This window comes from Hakea prostrata, chromosome 11 (genome assembly GCF_041222555.1).
Source record: "Hakea prostrata isolate BN-2017 chromosome 11, UWA_Hpros_2, whole genome shotgun sequence".
NCBI lineage: Eukaryota > Viridiplantae > Streptophyta > Magnoliopsida > Proteales > Proteaceae > Hakea > Hakea prostrata.
In genome coordinates, this window is record NC_142610.1 from 4,479,002 (window position 1) to 4,500,633 (window position 21,632).

At 38.7% G+C, this 21,632-nt stretch overlaps 1 protein-coding gene and 1 long non-coding RNA gene across 3 annotated transcripts; one reads left to right on the forward strand and one right to left on the reverse strand.

The window, feature by feature from the left end:
• The first annotated feature begins 3,327 nt into the window (after nt 1–3,327).
• On the forward strand, nt 3,328–7,194 carry CDI (Nucleotide-diphospho-sugar transferases superfamily protein). The gene has a single exon (XM_089140819.1). It carries the CDS (start codon nt 3,832–3,834, stop codon nt 4,624–4,626), a length of 795 nt encoding a protein of 264 aa, XP_088996945.1. The 5' UTR covers nt 3,328–3,831; the 3' UTR covers nt 4,627–7,194.
• Nucleotides 7,195–10,108: 2,914 nt separating this feature from the next.
• LOC148999671 (uncharacterized) lies at nt 10,109–21,391 on the reverse strand. 2 transcript variants are annotated; one of them, XR_016170872.1, is made up of 13 exons: nt 21,164–21,391; nt 20,344–20,380; nt 20,216–20,270; nt 19,793–19,851; nt 19,555–19,626; nt 19,253–19,316; nt 17,116–17,261; nt 15,699–15,761; nt 15,230–15,362; nt 15,042–15,142; nt 11,092–11,154; nt 10,880–10,952; nt 10,109–10,706 (listed from the first exon to the last, which is right to left on the reverse strand). It is a non-coding gene; the product is annotated as an uncharacterized LOC148999671 (long non-coding RNA). The 2 variants fall into 2 exon arrangements; XR_016170871.1 differs by lacking the exon at nt 17,116–17,261 and having other exon boundaries at nt 20,216–20,380.
• Between the last annotated feature and the right edge of the window lie 241 nt (nt 21,392–21,632).

The following is a 21,632-nucleotide window of genomic DNA, read 5'->3' on the forward strand; positions in this document are numbered from 1 at the left end:
TAAATAACAAAAACTAGAAAATAACATCAAATTAAAAAGTAAATACAAAAAAATTAAAAAAAATAAAGAGCTATCAAGTTAGGGTTAATTTTTTCCAATTATTAAGGTAATAATATAATTTTGTTATAAATAATATTGATTGTGGATATCCATCACCCTCCAATAGACAATACTTCCAATTGAAGATCTCAATCACCTCAGCATACAATCTTGGTGATTCACATTCCCATCTTAATTGAAGATTACAGTGATCTCAACACGTAATGTTGGCAGTCAATATTTCCATTCTATGCACCTTTTATCTTGGGCGGCAATCTATCTTTCCATATCAAGAATATCTTATTGTGTGCAAGAATCATATATTGTATTTCCATATCATAATAGATGCTCCTTCTACTATAAATATGTAATGCACTCAACTGAATGAATTACTTCTGATTTATCTTGTTCTAGTTTTCTTCTTTATCTGTGATATATTCTCTTTATTTTATAACAAATTTAATATTAAATTGAATAAATAGAATCAAACCTTAAGGTTATTCTGAAATGTTTAAATAAATAAAAATTGCAACATCATCATTTAACTAAAAGAATTTAACTGTAGGAGGGACATGCAACAGTAATTTCACAAAGCATAGGCCCACATTATATGTATGGTGAAAATACATTAGTACTCATCCAATAGAGAGGTGATCCAGACTTATATTCGGCCCCACAATGTTTAATTCTGATTCCGCCCCAGTTAGGACCATACAAACATTTTTTTTTTCGGTAAAAAGCGGACCCTATTTCGCCTAGAATATGTAAGGGAAGGCATGATGTTTATCTGCTTTCTTTGAATAAAATTCTATTATCATTTCATCCAAAATAATAATAAATATCTATGGGGATCAAAATTTAAATAGTTTATGCAGACCAGGTATCAATGTGGGTGACGTTGGCTTTATCATATGACAAGGTGAAACGGATAAGACTAAGGGTGTCAATCCGTACGGTTTCGGTAATTCGGTACGGTACCAACTTTGAATACCGAAAACCAGAACTATATCGTACCGAATTTAAACGGTGCAAGTGCGATTACGGTTTCGGTATTTACAAAAACGGTTCGGTATGGTTCGGTATTTAAATTGGTATGGAAAACGGTTTAAACATGGATATCTAGTGCGGTACAATTTTGGTACGAATGAACTTATGCCACTTTTGTTATTAGTTCATTAAAACCTTAATGAAATTGTGATCAACCAATTGATATAATTTGAAATTAACATAGATAAAACAATTAAATCTAATTAATAGAGATAAAAAAAAGTAAATTTAAGAAGATGAGTGAACGATAAAAGGAAAAACTACCAACGGGGGTTTGTCCAAGTGGTAAGCAGCTTGGTTCGCTTAAGCAAGGTTCCGGTATCGAATCCTTGTGGATGCAAAAAATTTCCGCTCGGAGACTCACCCACCACAGCCAAGTGTGCGACGCGGTCGAACACCGGTAAAAAACTGGTGTTGGCAAAAAAAAAAAAAAGAAGGAAAAACTAAAAAAAGAAGGAAAAACTGAAATAGGGAATTAGGGATAGGGTAAAGGTAAAGTATTTTAATTGTAAAATTACAATTTATATCCATTAATTTGGTAAGGTACCAATTCGGTACGATTTCGGTACGTATCGACGGTATGAGTACCTAAAACCGGAACCGTACCGAAGAAATTCGGTTTCGGTATGTACCATACCGAATTTTGAACAGTGCAGTACGGTGCGGTTTTAGACGACGCGGTTCGGTACGGTGAAATGGTTTCGGTACGTAATTGACACCCTTAGATAAGACTACTTTAATTCCAATCCCAATAATCACAAGGACTGTACGCATCTTAAATGATGGAACCTCGATGCAGCCTAGCATCGCCCATCTGTATTTTCTCGTCACTTCCCTATTTTGGGGATGATCAGGACCACCAAGTCCACATGGGCTGGTTTATTGATTTTGTCGTGGATGCATCCACAGCTTGCGTACGCATGAGAATTTTGCATTTGGCACGAATTGAGTGATATGGAGAAAGAAAGAGATGAAGAGACCCGTTTGATTATTTCAGTCCGAAATGAAAACCCGAATCGAATTATCCACAACGTGAACTGCGACATTTTGGCGAAGTTTGTCAGGCAAACCGAGCGAACCCGACGAATTTTGCCAAGAATTTCGCTGATATTTAAGTGATAGTTTGGTTGACAGAGAGAGTCAGAGTGGTTTAGCCATTTTGGTGCTGCAACCACAACTAGGTTTCTCGGGTATCACATAATTCGATTATTCACCTATAGAGGTTAACCTCACCGGCAATACTGCGGCTGCCAGGAAGCCTTCAAAGCCCAGCTCCTTTGGGAACACCACTGTTTTCGATTCTCCACCTGCAATCAAGGTTAAAGTATCCCACGATACCATACGATATTAGTTGATACGTATCCATATTTGACCAAACCGATACGATACATCTCGATACGTCTCTCCATTGAATTACACTAAAATGCATTAGCCAAAGCGATACAATTCTCGATACAAGACGATACGTCTTTTAATCTGACAAGTCTGATGTCTAGTAGAGCCGTGTGAATGGTTTAGACTTCAAAGGTCAGAGCGAGTCAAGAGTCTTAAGACTTGTGAGTTGGTTCAATGTTGCAGGGTGAACAGGAGTTGAAAGTTGCAATTGGGGTGTCGCTAACAAGGTGAAACATGAAAAATTTGCTTAAGACGATGGGGTAATGAAGCATTTAAGCGTTGATACAAGGATTCGAATGAAAGAGAAAGATATACCAGCTAGATTCTGTGAAGTTTCAACAATTTTCCCCATTATTTCACAAGTTAGCCTAGAAAATAGATTTTCGACAAGATTTTGGTTTGGTAATATCAATTTCGCCCTGTTCTCTTCTGTTTCAGTCATTCTCAAACTCGGTGAAATTCGCCATATTTCTGGCGAAGAAGATACGTTTTTCCATTTGAACCACATTAAAAATTCAAGATCCGATTTGATAAATTTGGTCCGATTTCGGTTCCGTATTTGTTTTGGACAGCTTCTCAATTTACTCGCTAAAACGCCTTAAAGTTTACGACAGCAAGAGAAGGCTGGCAAGGGACCGTTTGAGAAACCTGAAACCGACATTAGAAAAGATAAAACATAAATGATCACGTGTAACCACCAGCCAAACAGAACCCAGCCATATTATACGGATGTACGGTATTACCCTTTAATAAAGCTGTCGGTGGTAGAAGCGAAATCCGCTCGCCCACGGGTCACGGCAGCACAAAATCGAATCCTTGGGTAATTTTTTATCTTTTTTCTGTTAATAAAATCTTTTCGGTTTTGATCGGAAAAAAAATCCTTTGGCGCGGGAAACCTTCACACGGAAACAAAAGAAATCACATCCACAGATTCGATCATAAGAAAGTAGAAATTACTGATTGATTCTATTGAGAAATTTCAGGCTGGCAGAGAGAAAGCAAATCTCTTCTCCTGCATTTAAGGCTCACCTTCCACACCATTCTCTCCTCATAGCCATTACCATGTATTCAGGTTTCTCCTGAAATCTCTCTCTCATTTATCTTTCAAACCCTAGATTCTTTCCTTTGATTTTCTTCTTTTTTCTTTGATTACTCCACTTGTCTTTGACCCTCAAGATCTACCTTGGATCTTCCGACTCTAAATTTGTCTACTTAACTTACTTTCCATCCACATTTCGTCCCCAAACAGATGTTGGGCTTAATCTGCTTGATCTGAACCCTGTTTAGTCACTTAATCCTTCATTTCTTTGCTCCATTGCCGAATTTTCTGCTCAATTTCTGTTTGTTGAAATGGCTCCAGTGGCCGAGGTTGTGAATTCGAACGGAAATGGACTCCAAACCGCAGATCCTGTAGCTGATGCGGATCAGAGTAATGTGAAGAAGTCCTTTAAGATCTTTGTGGGTTACGATCCGCGTGAAGATGTTGCTTACGAGGTATGTCGTTACTCGATCCTGAAGCGTTCTTCGGTTCCAGTTGAAGTTATACCTATCAAACAGCAGGATCTGAGGAGTAAGGGTCTTTACTGGCGTGAGAGAGGGCCTACGGAGAGCACCGAGTTCTCGTTCAGTCGGTTTCTGACTCCATTCCTGGCCAATTATGATGGTTGGGCAATGTTTGTTGATTGCGATTTCCTTTACACTACTGATTTTAAGGAATTGATAGAGTTGATTGATGATAAGTACGCAATCATGTGTGTTCAGCATGATTATACTCCCAAGGAAAGCACCAAAATGGATGGGGCTGTGCAGACGGTCTATCCGAGGAAGAACTGGTCTTCCATGGTTCTGTACAATTGTGGGCATCCCAAGAACAAGATCTTGACGCCGGAGACTGTGAATTCCCAGACGGGTGCTTTTCTTCACAGGTTTACGTGGCTTGAAGATCACGAAATTGGGTCGATTCCATTTGTTTGGAATTTCCTTGTTGGTCATAACAAGGTCAATGAGAATGATCCATCTACATTCCCTAAAGCTCTACACTATACCACCGGAGGGCCTTGGTTTGAGGCCTGGAAGAATTGTGAGTTTGCAGACCTGTGGGTGAATGAATTTGAAGCGTACAAGAAGGAAAAGGGATTGGCTTGAAGAAGAACAATATGTGGTAGATTAAATTGCAGCAGATGATGTCATAATGTTGTTGCTTTTGCAGTAGTTTTTGTGAAACTTTTACAGTAGTTAGTAGAAGAACATTTTTACATATCGCCCCTGCTCCATTCCTTTGACATATTCATTACATGTATCTTAGATATGCTGTTCTATTGGGGGTAGTACCTTCTTGTCAGTGATCATATAGTTATTGTAGGCAGCTGCCTCGTGTAGTATTTCATTAGTTTCTCTTTTCTGCTTCATCGCTTAAATGTATTTTTTTATGAACCATGTTTATTAATATGAAAGCTATTTTCATTTTTATTTGGTATATTTCCCTTTTCAGTTTTTCCCTAAGAAATTAGTTCTACTTTTGGTTACCTGAGAAACATCTACACTGCAAAACACAAAATTGTTCACTGCTCTCAATTACTTGACTTTACCATCGAAGAGGACATTATAGTCCTGCTACCGTGCCAAATTGTTGTTACTTTCCTGTTCTTTTATTTTAATGTTTGTTAAAAAAATTTTGATGGGTGTGTGTGAAGGATGATTAGTTTGAGGAAATATAGCCCATGCATCAAAGGAGACACTTTGAAGTAAAAGGGAGTCTTGTTGATTTAACTGGCTAAGGTAATACAAAGCTTGCAATATGGCTTATTGTCTTTTCTATGTTTGCTGAATCACATTCATCAGTAGTCACAGTCCTTACCTCTTTAAAATTTCAGATAGGTCTCAGAAAATCTGAAGCTAAATACTATGTGGTAATACATGGTGTGATAGAAGACAATACTTGGTACAGGAAAATTTGTTTTGACACATGAGAGTTGTTGATTTATATAGACAACTCAAGAAAGGTATTGGAGAAACAACTGGACTACGTTTGAAATTTATCTTTGGAGATTAACGGAGATTTTGAATAATTCTGTGGATGGAAAATCAACTCTGAGTAGGGTATGGAGTGATAGATATGCTGCTTTTTTGGGTGACAATTTTGAATGACTGCTGTTTTTAGTCAGTAACAATAAGGGTTGTGGGGGTTGCTTGATTAGATTTATGAGGTGCATTTATAAGGGGTTGGCAGACATATCCGCATGTATTGCACCATGCAAACCGCATAAGAAAATTCTTTTGCAAAATGCATGATCTGTTTGGTTCGTGAAGGAGAAAACATTTCCTGTTGGAATTTGATGGAGACACTGAAGATAAAAGCAGGTGAATGTTTGATAGTCTTTTGTGATTTAAATGTAGGTAATTTAGTAGAACTATTGGGTGGCTCTGGAAGATGCCTTTGATTGTGTGGTGAACTTTTCCTTTTTTGTGCTTTTGTTGGTACTTTTTGCCTGCTAAACATGGAGACTCTTACCCTTAAGTATTTATTGCTGTCTTTAGTTTTGTACAATATGACAATGCAATGCGGTAAACCTGTAAATCACATATAATATAGTTTGCAGTAGGTGAAACAAACACTAGAAAAGGTTACTTGAACATTTTAATTTTGAGGTCGCACTACAGTATGTGATGCAGACATGAACTTTTGCACCAAATGTTCATCGAGCAATTGAAGTGGATACAAGTGTGATCCGTTTTCTTGTCAATTGCATGGTGATAACTTGCACTTGGTTTCAGTGTTAGAAACTAGATGCATCTGGCAGGAAAGTGTCTCCTGGACTGCATTGATCTGCCTGGTTACTAAGGCCATACCTTGGCAACATCTTCAATCTTAATGTAGTCTTGTTACACACGGAGGACAAAAATGGATGTGGAATTAGGCATCTCATTATCAGCCACCATTTTTTCCCAGTGAGTCTGTTTACTCAGCTGGTGTTTCCAACCTATCTAGCTCATGCCCTGCCTACTAGGCAATGCCATTGATTAGGAGGGGAGTTAGTCTCTTAACATGTAGCAGTGTGGAGATGGGATAATTAGTGTGCTAGGCCATAGAGTCTTATAGAGTTAGTGATGAATTCTGTAGGAGCTTCAGTTCCTGAGAGACTTGTTATACCACTTCCATAGGGTCATTTATGGAATGAGTTCTTGCAATCAGGAAAGAACAATGTTTAAGCTTGAAAAAGAGTTGGATGGTTTCAAGTAGCTTGGTAATATATGTTGCAAGCAACCAGTGCAACCAACTGATGCTGCATCACATAAATCTCCAGTTTTTGAATATTTTCTACCACTAACTGATGGGAAAATAGAATGATGTTATTATGAGATCAGAATGGTTATCCACCAATGAAGGTGAGACTGAAGACATCCCATCTGTCCCAACTTAAGTCAAACCCACAATGAAGAGGTTTTGAATTACATGCACAAACTACCCGCTATTTCATGGTTACCAAACCTTTCCCGTGAAATGGAAGAGGCTCTCTAGAACGTTTCATCAACCACAAGGGTCAAGCTGTACTAATGGCTGTGGTGGAGCTTGATATTCGAGCAGTAGTTCCCCTATGTTAAGAGATGGGTGACAGATTATTGAAATGGTAAAATATGCTATAACATGACTTATGAATCAGTAATCCATTTTATTGTTGAGTTGGATCTTTTCTAACCAAAACCCCCCCCCCCCCCCCCCCCCCCCACCAAATAAAAATAAAAAAAAAATAAAAAACAGCTTGAAATTTCGGTTAGCAAAGAAATGAGTAATCATTTTTTACTCATCCAGTAGAAGGGGGCCGTATTGTAGTTCTTTAGAACGAAAGGCATTCTTTGTGTACCTTTATTTCCCTTATCCTGTGATTAAAGAGGCCAGAATCATTGCAGGAGGGTGTGGAGATGAAACAGTGGGCCCTTCAGATGCATATTGTTTGGTCAAGTTTGGGCTGGTTACTGAAATACAAAAATCTGGATTTTAAGGCTTGCTGCAGGAACCTTCTGGGTTTTTAAATTGTTTAGTGTAAGATTCGAGCTAATAATTGAAGACTCAAGTGAGAAGACTGAGTTTAAGCCATTATACGATATCCTGCTGGTGTTTTTCTTTATTTTATAAGAGATGTGATGATATTTGGTGATCTCTAATCAGGTTAGAATGTATTAGCCTCATTGTTTTTAGGTATAAGTACTAGCTTGTTAGGGGCATCAACTTTTTTCTTTGTGCAGTCAGTTGAGTTCTTCTCTCCAAGCTGTCAGGATTCAAAGCTGCATAGATGGTTTTCAAGAGAGCATTTGGGCAGATTCACTCATTGGCTGCTTCCTAGCTAAAATTCTCCTCCCCTCCCATCACATGATGTTCTGAAGCCTCTAATTATAATTTAAAATTTGGACAAGCAATTCTAGAGGTTTTCTTCTGCACATAACCGAAATTCAGTTTAGATTTTTTATCATTAGTCTAAGATCTTAATCTGCGTTTGTGACCATACTTTAAACTCCTTTTCGGTTGTCCAACCTTTGTTCAATTGGCTCCTTATTTGGTTATTCAGTTTCTGGAAAGGATGGCTATGTTTACTGGTTCTATGAAGCCTGTTGTTTCTGTTACTTTGACCAGAATTCTCATTTAGTACTAGCATATCCTCATTCTTTGAGAGGAGATTTTTCTTATATTGTTCTACAAGAAATCTGGATTTCTTTGATGTTCAACTTCTTCAGGACATTCCGAGCAGCAGCTGTGAGTATGATATCTGCCATAAATCCTAAAATTCTGTATATCTAACATTGCTGTAATTCTTTCCTTAATTCTGAGATTTGAAATCAATTGGTGTTCTCAAATTCAGGCCTTTATCCTGTTGTCTTGCTTCTACTGTTAATGCACTAATCACCTCCAGGTCCTATTAGGGCATTGTTGTTCTTCATTTCCTATCAATATTAGTGCATTTGATTCTATGGCATTGTTATTCTATTTCGTTTTGCACTTAGTTTCATGGATACATTAGGGAAAGGGGTTCAAGAACAGACACAGATATCAGAAATTTGCAAAACTTGATTAAGAATATATATTGAGAGAAGATAGTTTCTAGTCAATAAACAGATCAAGTTAGAGATTCAGTTCAAGAAGACAGGAGTTTCACCAAAGCATACAATAAGAATTATAAGAGTAACATAAGATTGATACTTTTAACTGTAACTAACCTCAGATAGCTTTGGGTTGGGGAATGTAAGAATTAGCAAACCATAACCAAACCTGAACTCTCCAATGTGCCTGCTGGTCACCTATTCAGTGTTTCATAAAATGAATTGTTGATTTGCAGCATCAGATTAGGTTAACTTGATTTCATTAAATAACTTATTTCTGTTAAATGAAAATTTAGTTATTAAATTAATTAGTTTGACTTTGAACTGAAATAGCTTAATTGGAAAGAGACAATTAAAGAGCTATAATTTTAATAGACGTGGGATCGGATGTGTAACTGGCTTTGCTTTTAAAAGCTCATTGTGAGCCCCATGATCTAATGCTCAGAAATCAGAATTCAACCCTTGGGACTGAAAAGAGGTCTGAGATAAGGGTTTTAATCTGATAGAGACCCTCATGATAGAGGGAAGAATTTGCAAGGTTTACAGTTTCTGCATGTGAGAAAGGGCATAGAAGAGTCTTCCTAGTCTTCTATTGATTTTATAGAATGTAAAAGGAGAGCTATTTTCATCTCCAACTTTTCTATTGAGTTTACTGCAGTTACCCGTTTGTAGAGATTTTTGATAAATGAATGTAACAGAAAATAAGTTCTACAACAATAAAAAATAATAAAATTAATTGTTAACTAGTTAATAATTTTCCAACATTTGAATGATATAAATTCCGTGAAAAAATATATGGAGGCTACTATACTTGCCTCGGCAGATACGCTGTTCAAGCACTTGAACCTGCTTGGATCATTGTTGGAAAATAGAAATGAGGGGATGAGCAATGACACGATATGCCGCGTCGTGGTGGAAAAATAGGAGTGCATATATTTCTAAACAAACCTATTACAATGAGACCCAGGAACCCATAGTTTTAACCTCCGCACCAAACAAAGTATGCTCCTCTTCTTCACGATGTAATGCTATTCGTAAACATACCTATTACAATGAGACCCAGGGAACCCATAATTTTAACCTCCACACCAAATGAAGTATGCTCTTCTTCTTCACGATGTAACGCTATCTCTATCTCTGCGATGTGTTACTCCACCCCTGTGACGTGTTTCCTCCGTCCTTATGGGACAGCCTACGACAAACTTCCAAACTGGTATTGATGATCAGTCATTATTTTCATCTGAGGTCTCTTCCTGTCTCCTATGTGTTTTCTTTGATTCATTCAGCTTCTAAGAGTCTAGAGCAAAATTTTGAGCCGCGTTGAAATTTTGGCCTTAAAAGGGGCCATCCACAGAGCACAACTGTTTATGTTTACTGTAAAGAAAAGTCATCTCAGTTTGGCAATTTTCCAACCAAAAAACTCAAATTGACTCATGGGTAGGCTTATTGGTCAATGCCAAGTGCAAGTTCATGAACAGTCTCTCCTCAGTTTGGAAGTTCTCCAATCGGAAAACCCAAATGACCCATGGGTTGGCTTGTTGATCAATGCCAGCAAGCTCATACTACCGTAAACACACTGCAGTGTGCTTAACCTGTCAGATCTGTGTGTTCCCACAATTCAAATCTAGAATCATAATGTAACCAAAATTTTAAAGGCCGAGTTTCCCTCCCACGGTCACTCACAAACCCCTCCTATGGAGCTTGTGATCACTATCACCCCTCCTAAGCAACTTTTCAAGTTTTGACCTTCACTTTTTCCATATGGATCCTGTCTCAATCAGGAGAAGTCTTTTCTTCGATCAAATCACAATGAAATTTAGTGTATAATGTAATATTCAATCATTGATGAATTGAGGCATTTCATACAGTTGACACACTTCCAAGTGTTAGAGAGCAAATAACCCCAAATTGGGAAATTTACACAATTGAATACACCCAAACCCATCTTCACCCGTTTCCTCCCCCAGTTAGTAATACATACTACATACTAAAACCCACTCCCTTAAATTAGTATACAAAATTGTATTTACAGTCTTTGACTGTTGGCATCTTCAATATCTTCTTTTGTAAGAACTCTAGTAGTCAATCCTTATCTGCACGCCCTTGTCCACGAGGCATTTTCTTCGACGCAGCTGTAAAATGATAATATTGTTATAATTCATAGGAAATTGGAATGGTAACTTATGCGTGTGTGTGTGTGAGAGAGAGAGAGAGAGAGAGAGAGAGAGAGAGAGAGAGAGAGAGAGAGAGAGAGAGAGAGAGAGAGAGAGATAGATAGATAGAGAGAGAGAGAGAGAGAGCATACGATCTTCCACATCCTTCAGCTGGTAATAGTGGGGTGCAATTTCCACCAACCACTCAGGTTTTAATTCAGTAACCTGCATCCCAACCCCACATTTTTTCATAATGTTCCACATTTCTTAGAAAATTAGCAAGTAACTAAAAACCTGATTTCCAACAACACAACAAGAAGAAGAAAAAGGAAAAATAAAGAGAACAAGAGAGGGCGGGGGGAACCTGTCTCATGAATTCCTTTGTTGCGAGTTAAAGCTCATGGTATACAACCCACCTAGGGAGCACCTGAGAAGACAAGAGGAAGAGAAATAAGATGGCTACCACCTGTGTGAAGAAGTTGCTAAAGAAAAGAGATCACCAATAATTGTAAATTGTAAATTGTAATACGTACTTTTAAGTTTCTTATAATTATTCAATAAAATCATCAGGACACTAAAAAGAATTATGTGAGTTACTGAAACAGGTTAAATGACCGAAAAGGGTTCAGTCAACAGAACAGAGATCCACTAAGGGAGGAATTCTCCATGGAACAACTAAGGAACAGCCGCAATCCAGAAAGGATCTCTGTGGTATTTGTGAGAGGATCTCCCCTGAGACAACAAACTATTTTGGTCAAATAACCGATTCAGTCTCTATGCCAAGAAGGAAGTTATTTAATAGACTCATAGAAAGATCTAAAGATGCAAGAAGAATATCCATAAAATCTTTATTGACCCAAAAAAAACTTATGACAAGTTTGGAGAGAATGAATCAGGCAGGTTCCATACAATCGAAAAAGGGGGTGAATTTTCAATCACAACTAGGTCATATCAAGTATCCACTAAGGCCTTCTAAGTTTAACTAATAATAGATCCTTTAATCCCTTGATTGTTTGCTCTTACAATAGATGATTTAACCAGAAAATTTTAAGATCATGTCCCTTGGAGTATGCTTTTTGTGGACGATACTATTTGAGGAATGAGACTAAAGCAGAAACTAACACCAAATTGGAACCAAATTATCAAACTTGGAATAGAATATATTAAGATAAGTAAAACAAAAACAGAAGATATGGACTGCAAATCTAGCTGAGGAGGATAATGCGGAAGGGAAATTGACAAGATTCTGCAGAGTGACTAAGCTAGTATTACCCTCAATCAATAAATATATGAGAAATAGAAGATGAAGTTACACAGAGAATTAAAATACAGAGGGTAAGTATGAATTTACACCCAATGAGTTGTGTTGTTTCTAAGGGAAAATTTTGTAAGACGACATACAGCCGGCTATGATTTATGATGTGGAATGCTGGGCACCTCAAAAACAACATATGGATAAACTCAATGTAGCTGAGACGATGTTAAGATGGATGTGTGGAAAATACTAAGGAGGATAAATTAAATAAATAAGGCTGTACACAGTGCATGAGACTCCTGCCACTGCAAGGTCTGCAGAGGGTCATATAATGCAGCATTACCCCTGCTTTGCAAAGAAGCTGTTCCAAGCCTCGAACACAAGGGCACTTGTCCCAATGGAACAACCTTACCAACGCACTAAAGGTAAAATAAGGATTTAACAAATTGGAGCTGATTTGGAAGTATCCGATGCATGAGAATCTGCAAGAAAGTTGTTTGAGATGGCCTGACCACATACAATGGAGGTCTTTAGATGCTCTAGTACCGAGGAGTGATTAGACTAAAATTGAGGAGCTAAAAGCATCAGGTGTAGACATAAAGTTGCTCTAAGGGAAGTGAGGAAAAAGACAGCTTAGGCCTTACAAGTATAGTTTTGAATAGAACTGATTGGAGGGTAAGGATCCATGTAGCCAAGCCCATTTATTTGGGATAAGGCTGTGTTGAATTGAGAACTGAAGATTGATTCACCAGTAAGAAGCCAGAAAAAATTTTCCATGGTAATTCTAGTAATTACATTGGCACTTGGGAAACCAAGAACCATATGAAACTCCTACAAGAAACAGATTAATTAGCTTTTCTTAAAAATTAATAGCAATTTCTAATAGGTTTCATAATATTTGATCAACAGCTTGATCAATTGAAAATTACCATTCAGTCATGGTGATTTAATGCAAAATGAAAACCCAATATGTATCTCAGATCTGAGCAGGCCTAATGATCAAATCTGTGATCAGCTCTAAGATGAATAAGGCAATCTCATTGTTATGAGAAAAATTGAATATTGATGGAAGGGGGAGCAAAAAGAGAGAAGATCCATCTATTGGGGTAAAGAAGGAAGAAAAGAGTAAAAGAATAAATCAGATAATCCAATACTAATCCCAGATGTGCACTGCACATCGACACCAAAACTCCAAGAAAAACTTGTATTCCTTAATCAAACCATCTCTAATTAATGTGGGTGCACTACAACACAAAGTCCACCATAATTATCAATGGATTTGTAAAGGGACTCCTCATGACACACCCACTCGATAAAGCAAATAAATTCAAAACAGAATCCACTCTTTACATCTGGCACCCCCCACAGTGTTCATCCATGAGCACCAATCTACGATCCTCTATACCTCAACTCAATAAGGGAACACCGGACCACCGAGGTGGCTATGTCATTTAGTCCAAAAAATTGAGACGCACGCCCCCATGTACTATAGAATAAGTCAATATAAGGACAAATACACGATGACCAATATCCTATTCCAAAAAACAACACCCTCCCAACACCGCTAAAATTATAGCCAGGCAACCAAAAATGACCGCGCAAAAGCCTAACCGGCACGCCGCGGGAGCGCCCGGCAGACCAAGTGCAGAGGACGCAAAGGTGCCAGGAAACGCGGAGCAGCCCCAGCCAAACGGGAGGAACGCCGGGCGCGGGGGCAAAAACAAGCAAGCAGCGAGGATAACAACGAGGAGGCTGCACCCGGACAACCACAAAGAGGAAAGGACTCGGGGCGAACATGCAAGATGAACCGCGCGAAGTAAGGAACAAACAAGAAGAAACCAGCCCACCCGCGCCACAAGCAGAAGGCCACCCAACGAAACAACCGACGCCACCAAAGAAAACAAAGCGAAGAGACACGGAAGCCGAAGGAGAGAGGACGCCAGGAACACACAAAGCAACAGAAGGATCTCACGGAAAGAACACGCGGCGGTGAAACGAGGGGGTAGAGGCGGTGAAGTTTAGCCTCCCCAAAAGGCAGGCCCCACAACCAGTTTAATCCAACCCCAAGAACCAAAAAAGAGAACACGGGCCGACGACAACTACCAAGGTAACCACTCTGTTTTTTGTCTCTCTTGGATTAGTGAGAATCCATGGATTCTCGGTAGTGTTTAATTTAATTAGTATGTTAAAATTTTAAATTAAAAAAATAATAATAATAAGGACAAATTGGTCATAAAGGATAATTGTCCTAAATGACCATAGTACGGGGAGGTAGTGCAAAGTCTCAATTTTTTGGCTAAATGAATGCCACCTCGGGGGTCCGTGAAAATTACCCCAATATTAATTACAAGAATCAACTTGGTCTCTAAGATATTATCAAAAAAAGCCAAGGTTCAAAATTTTTGGATTTCACCCTCTGCTGAAACTTCAGCATATTTTACATGTAAAATGTCAATAATATTTTCAGTTCTGCAAAAAAATTTAGTAATTTCAAGTGAAAGTAAAACCTTCCAAAGAAGCTCAGAAATGGATTTCTCATGCTCAACTTCTCTTGAATTTGGGAGGAAAACAACACATAACTAAGCTCATAAGGACGCTGTTATAATGCTTCTCCATCAGATAAATATGCCCAAATATCAAAAGTTACTTCCGAAATTGAAGAATCCAATTTCTTTTCAAGAGATTGAAGGATTAAGTTCTTTAAACATGAGGTAGTCACAACTCACAAGGACTATGAGTAAAATCATATATTTTTCAGTAAAATATATGCTAAAAGATGTGGCAGCATTTTGTCTCTCAAAGCTCCCTTGTCCATGAAACACCTCTATTGCCTATGCCTGCCCTGTACTAAGTTACCATATGTTATTTGTTCGATTTAATGCAGGAGTGCATATCAGCTGCATGATAACTTGACTTGAGAGATATTCAGCCATATATTAAAACTGAAAGCATTGAAATTATTCAGTTTTTCCACAAGGTTATGCATTAAATCTGCTGTCCAATCCTTCTTAAAACCACTCAATGCCTCATAATAAAATAGCAGCCAAAAAATTGTTTACCTGTGCAAGACCAGAACTTGGATGTAAATGAACAGTCTGAGGATTTTTTACGGTGCGATAGTGTCCATTCTTTTGCAGCCTGGCAGAATGGTGAAAAAAGCCTAAGAAGAAAACATGACCAACATTAATACTGATTGATATGGAATCAAAGCATCGTGTGCTAGTAATGAAGAGGACCACCGATTAACCTGAAGTTATTGCCTTCTTTATGCTTTCTAAATCATTTGGCATTTGGGTTGGAAATCAGTTCAATCTCAACCCTCTCCAACAGACCCTCCCAAACTGATCTCTTATATCCCAAGCACGTTTCATACTTCTGACCTGGCATTGAAAAGCATTGACAAGGAATATGAAGTTTTAGAACTCAGAAATAAACTTTCAACATTTGCAGAAAAGAATCCTTCTAGATGAAAGAAAATCTCACCGGGGGGAATTAGTCTATAGTTGCTCCAAATATCTTGATAAAAAAACATGCAATGAGGCATAAATCTCATAATTTGTCTGAGTGTTCATCCATGGACTTGAAAACTTGAGTAGTCAAATAATCAAACTAAAGCTTAGAATTTAGTGATGAAAAAATTAACCTAAGTTTCTGGATGTGCCATCAGATCATGAAGGGGGGGGGGGGGAATCAACGTACAGCACATTAGAATATACCTGAATATAGTTTTCATAGCACCACTGAGTTGAGAAATTAATTTCTTTCCAAGAACTGTAAACCTGAATAAAAAAAAATCAGATAGGTTTAGGAAATTCATTTAAGATATAAATTTAATGAAAGAAGCAGTCTCATCATTGAGTCTTGTTAGAGAGTGAAAAGAGTAATAAGGGAATATAAGGTAGGAGAGAATCCAGCGGCAGTTTGGAGTCTGGATTAGACTCAATCGTGGGATATCTACTTACCTATTTTGTATTCAAACTTCTTTTATATAGTGAAGTCTTCCTCCGATAGTTAAATCATATTGAGAGAGAGTTTTCTCTCAATCTTCTCTGTCTTTCTCTTCATTCTCTTCTCTATTTTTCTGTTTGATTCACATGGTACTAGAGCCTTGGGTCTGAGATTCCTTCAAAATACCTGCGCCAAAATCTGATTTATTTCTTTTGGGCAATAATCTGGTGAAGCTTCCATACGCTGGTTTGAGGGTCTTCTTTGGAGCAGAACTTTTGCAGGTTTTTTTGGTGTAATTTCAGACTTAGAAGATGAGAGACTGATTTAGGATTAAATGCAATACAGAATCCAGTGTCTACAGCTTCTGAAAAAAGATATTATGCTATACGGGTATGTGTTATGATGTTTTTTTTTTTTTTTTTTGGGAGACTGGTTTGAGTCTAGAACTGGGATATCCTGCTGCTGAAGAATTGCCACTGTATTTCACCCTTTGATTTCCTTTTTGAGAAATCATCTTTAAAAAAAAAAAATTTGTGGAAGAGTCTCGACTCTGTCCTGACATGTTTCAGACCTAGTTGGTTTGAGTGGTGGTTCTGTTTTGTTCTTGGAGATCTATTATAATCGGGGCCTGATCTTTATTTGCTGGAGTAATTTACTGTTGACCTTGTGTCAAGGATCAACTCTGATATAGAAGAATTTTATCTTGGCAAAATATATTTTGTTTTGTTGCTGCCTGGTTATTTCAGACTTAATTAAAGTGTCTCTTGCTGAGACGAGAAAGATTAGGTTAGTGTGTCTGCGTGACTGCATCTGAAACCAAGTTTGAGCCCAAAAATACTATTAGAGAAATCATGACAACCACTGATGGAAATTAACAGTATGTGTCATGATGTTTTCCGATTTTTTTTTTTTTTTTTTTTTGGGAGACTGGTTTGAGTCTAGAACTGGGTTATCCTGCCGTTGAAGACTTGCCACCATATTTCAGCCTTTGAAAAAAGATAGTTAAGGTTGTATTGACTGGTCATGGGCAGCAAGACCATCTCACTGTGTCATCTAGGAATGATACATGGAAGACTACAGATGCCTCCTGCAAAATGAATCTCTATTCAGGAAGAAATTTGCTTTGCTCAACAGATGTTACTTAGGCTATTGCTTGTTAATCAAGACAATTAAGGAGATGGTTACCTGAATAGATGCATGCCACATACATCAGAGTTTCTTTTGGACCAGACATGGCTTCAATTGGAGTTGAATAACCTGGCCCTTCATTCTTGCAGCAACCAAACACCAAGCTTGAGTTCCCATGATCATCTGAAACCAACTCTTGTTTTCTGACAACTGAAGCCATTAGGGTTTTGTTTTCAAGTGCTTCTAACTCAAAAAATTACTGAGGAAAGGAAGAGTCTTCACAAGGAAGAAACAGGGATGGTGATTATTTGCAGAGAAGGCAAAACGACTTTTTAAAGCTTGTAATTGCTGATCTAAAGACTTAATTGGAACTGATTAAATCCTCAGGGAGGCCCAGAACACAAGCACACGACGGGAAAGAACCAAACGGGAAGGAAACGAGCAGAGAAGAGCCAGATCGGACAGGATAGAGAAGAGCAAACACGGTAGAGCAATACACAGGTACGAAAAGCACTAACGGACGAAGAGCACGAATGGGATGAGAAAACAGGAACGAAGCAAAAAGGGGGAAGAAGAGAGAAGAGACAGTGAGAAGAGAAGAGGAGAGCCAGCCGGGAGCCGGGAACACCCGCGGAGAAGAGCATCAACACAAGCCCCTCTCGAGTATCCACCTGTAAGTAGCCCATCGGACCAACAAGGATCGAGCACACGACCGGGAAGGAGAGACAGCGACTCCGGCGAAGAACGGCGGAGGAATGGGATAGAAGCAAGCCTTCGCGGCAACACGACCGGAGAGCACCAACATCGGAAGAGACGTAGATGGGCGAAACGGGCAACCCGGAGCCAGAATGGAGCGAGAGAGAGCGATAAGAAACCACCGCGGACAACCACGGGGTGGAGACAAACGGAGCGGAAAGACACGGAAAACCAAGCGACAAAGAGAGGGGCAAGCCACCGAACGCGGGGCCGGGACCCCCCGAACGAAGAAGAGCCGCGCCGGGGAAAACCCGGGCGCAGGGCAAACGCGCGAAGGGAAGAAACAACGGGAGGGGGGGGGCGGCACCAACCGGCAGGGTTGGCCAACCCGAGCCAAAGAGGAGGGCCCATCGGATGTCGCCCAAACAGGCCCAACAAACCCAACACAAAGGGGCCGAGACCCCAAGAAACCCGGGCAAGCCCACCCAAAAACCCGAGAAGAGAAGACACCGGGACAAGGGAAATGTGGGGGGAGAAGGCCCAGAACCAGCACACGACGGGAAAAACCAAACGGGAAGGAAAGACGATGAAGAGTCATGTATCGGGTTATTTAGGATGAGAAGAGATAACACAGGGCAAACACGGTTACTTGGGCTATGACGGTACTAAGAGCATCGATGGGATGTGATACGGGCGAAGCTAAAAGGGGAAGGAAGGTGGAGACATGTTTTGAGTATGAGAAGTTGTGGAGTCATGTGGGGCGGGTCACCCGCGGTGAATGTATTGTTTTTTTAACTTTTCAAGTCCCTTTTCTCTCGGTTTTCCCCTTGTTGTGCCTCTTCGGCCTAAGGTTCAGACTGGAAGTCCTCATTCTTTTAACTGATTTTATCTTGTATATGGAGTGTGCGATAAAGAAATGGTGAAATAAATCCATACTTCATGGATGTAATTTTTTCCATCGTAGCAGATTATACTCCTTTGTTGCTGATTAAGAAAATGATAGGGGAGTTGATTTTTCATTGCAAATTGGCATACTAAGTATCATCTCTGCTTTTCCTTTTGTCATTGGAGGAAGCATTTTTTTTATTTTCACCCTTCCAGCATGATAAAATGTTTTTTCATTCCAACCCTCGACACATTTTCTCATAATGGACCAAAAGGGTTGATGTCTTTATCATCTTTGGATCCAACCAATTAAAATTTTATCATTCTTGTTTAGCTGATCTCTGTCAATGGGAAACAGAAACGGAGAGCTTCTTATCTCAACAATTGTTGAAATCTTCATAATCAACCAGCATTATCACTCTCACGAATAAGTATTATCAATAACTACTACAAACACATGCAAACCAAACATGCATCACAAAATTAATTATCAATGAACAGTTGCCTATTTGAAACCTGGAATGATTGTAAATGACAAAGAATCATCCACAAGTTTTTTTACAGAAGAGAGTCAGATTTCATAACAAGCAAAATAGCAACAAAAGTTGAATACCTCAGTGTAACTATCCAGATCTTCAGACCGTTTCTTCACAAGCTCAAGAATTTCTTTCTTATACCTGCATATTAAAAAGCCATCCAGGCTTATCATTCATCCAAAACCTAAACCTGCCCTGTAAAAGAATGAGCCAAGTCATCACAGCAACAAGACAGTGGAAGAAAAACTATTTGCCCTTTACCAGAAACATTGGAAGGGCTGGGTGATTGGCTTTGGCTTCCAACATACCAGGTCATACTCACAATGGTCAGTTTAAACCCTCTTAAAGATTGCGGTTACAAATTATATCAATTAATTACCTTAGCTCACGATATTCTGCATCTGTTAGTTTGACACCTTCAAAGAGGTACTGCTCATCTTCTATTTCATCTCTGAAAGTTGGAATACAGAGTAAGATGTCAGCAAAACAATGTGATCAATTTAAGAATAATTTATAGGTTAAAAACACATTAAAACAAGGTTGATCCCACGGTACAAAGACAGCAATTAAGTTTTACAAAAAATGAAAATGTCATTTGGACTATTCTTTTACCCCACCTAATCTCCTCCAGCTTTTTTTGCTCCTTTTCTTCAAGTATTCTTGTCTTGAGACTTTTCTGCATTTGAATAATTAAATCAACATAAGGACTTGAAACAAAACTACCCCAACAAAGTTATTCAATACAACAAGAAGAACTACATCAAGCAGAAGGGAAATCCCTCTAAAAAATAACAAAAGCTTTCCTGAGCAGATTTCTTTGCTCTGTAAATTTTGATTGCATACCAAGTTCTTCATGAACTCAGACTAACAAACTGAATAATTCTCCATTTTTCAGGGTCAAACTTACCCCTCACACACACACACACACACACACACAGGCCACAATCAAGTCTACTTAGTTTTTTAGATGTTTGTGCATGTCTGCAATAGCCACCAATTTTTACTTCTGAATCAGCACCAAAAGAATAACATGATAATACCTCAGGGTTGCAGTATCATCTTCCTCCAAGGCTTTAGATCTTCGAATTGCCTCCTCTGCAGTAGTGAATTGTGCATCAGATAATCACGGATTTGAAGGCAACGTGTGACTCATTTTGAAAGTTCATACCTTCCTCCTTCCTAGATAATTTTGGTGGCTCTGCCAACTGTGAATACAAATTACAATATCACTTTAAGATGGACAGACACGGACAAAACAGAGTTTAGGAGGGAGATGCCGAGTTCCCTGAAGGCCGGAAAGAACACCTTGAAAACAAAAAAGAGTCAAGACAACTGGAAGGGGATGAAGTACTGAGGAAAAAAAGAAGCCTTGCACCTTTGTAAGAAAAAGGATGGAGTAGAACAACACTTCAGTTGTAAAAGAAACAGGAAATTTCGTTTTAAAAAATTCATCCGTGGACAATTTTGTCAGACCAATCACTTAGAAAAGCATGTGAATTCCATACATTCTGATGGGCTCCCAGAACAGGGCCAAAAACATAGATTATTTATGGCATATCTTAAACAGACCATTTATGAAATCAGAAGATTGTACAACTTTGGGACCAATTCAGTGCATAGTGTAATAAAAGTAGATAGGGGCACAGGACAACAAGCAACTCAAGATTTGCACGTCATGTTACTGGTCTGAACTTCCACAACATCGCTCCAGCACACAGATAGAATGGGTGTTATCTGTTTTCCTCAAAGTAGAAGGGTCTTCCAATCCAAAACAGTACCAACAACCTCAAACTGCCAAAAATACTCTAATAATTTTTAAAACCAATGATGAATCTGGTTTTCATACTTGAAACAAATTTGACAAAAGGATTACTCCAGTGAATTTGAATTGCTAAGAGGCAACAACCATCACACTATGAAGAGAATTCACGTATTGATAATTGCCTTTCAATATTGTGTCCAATACACCAACAGTTTCCACTATGTACCTTCCGTGTAGCTGCTGCATCCCTTTCTCTTAAGTTCCTCTTTAGTTGCACCCGCTCTTCCTGATCATGTAGCCTTGCTTCCTCTTCCAGTATGAATAAAGTGGCAGTTCAACATTGAGAATTGAAAATCTAATGTTTCTGCTCCTATTAAAATTGGTAGAATGACCTGAGCTGGCAGATGACATTTACATTTTTTAATGGATAACAGAACAAAAAATTTATCACGATCAGCAATAACATACAGAGTCTATGCCCCACCTCAATTAAATGAAAACACCCTCCCCTTCCCCCCCCCCACCCCCAAAAAAAAAAAAAGGAGGAAAATAGAAACACCTTATTTTTTTATTTATTAAATCTCCATATAAAGTTTCTGAACTTCAAAGATCATTTTTTCTTGTTGCACAGTTGATCAACAATTGCTTTGACTGTGGGAAGGAATCCCAAAGTTCTGCTAAGGCAGCTAAGCAGA

Coding starts and splice junctions, on each gene's coding strand:
- CDI (XM_089140819.1), top strand. CDS start 3,832: ATGGCTCCAGTGGCCGAGGTTGTGAATTCGAACGGAAATGGACTCCAA.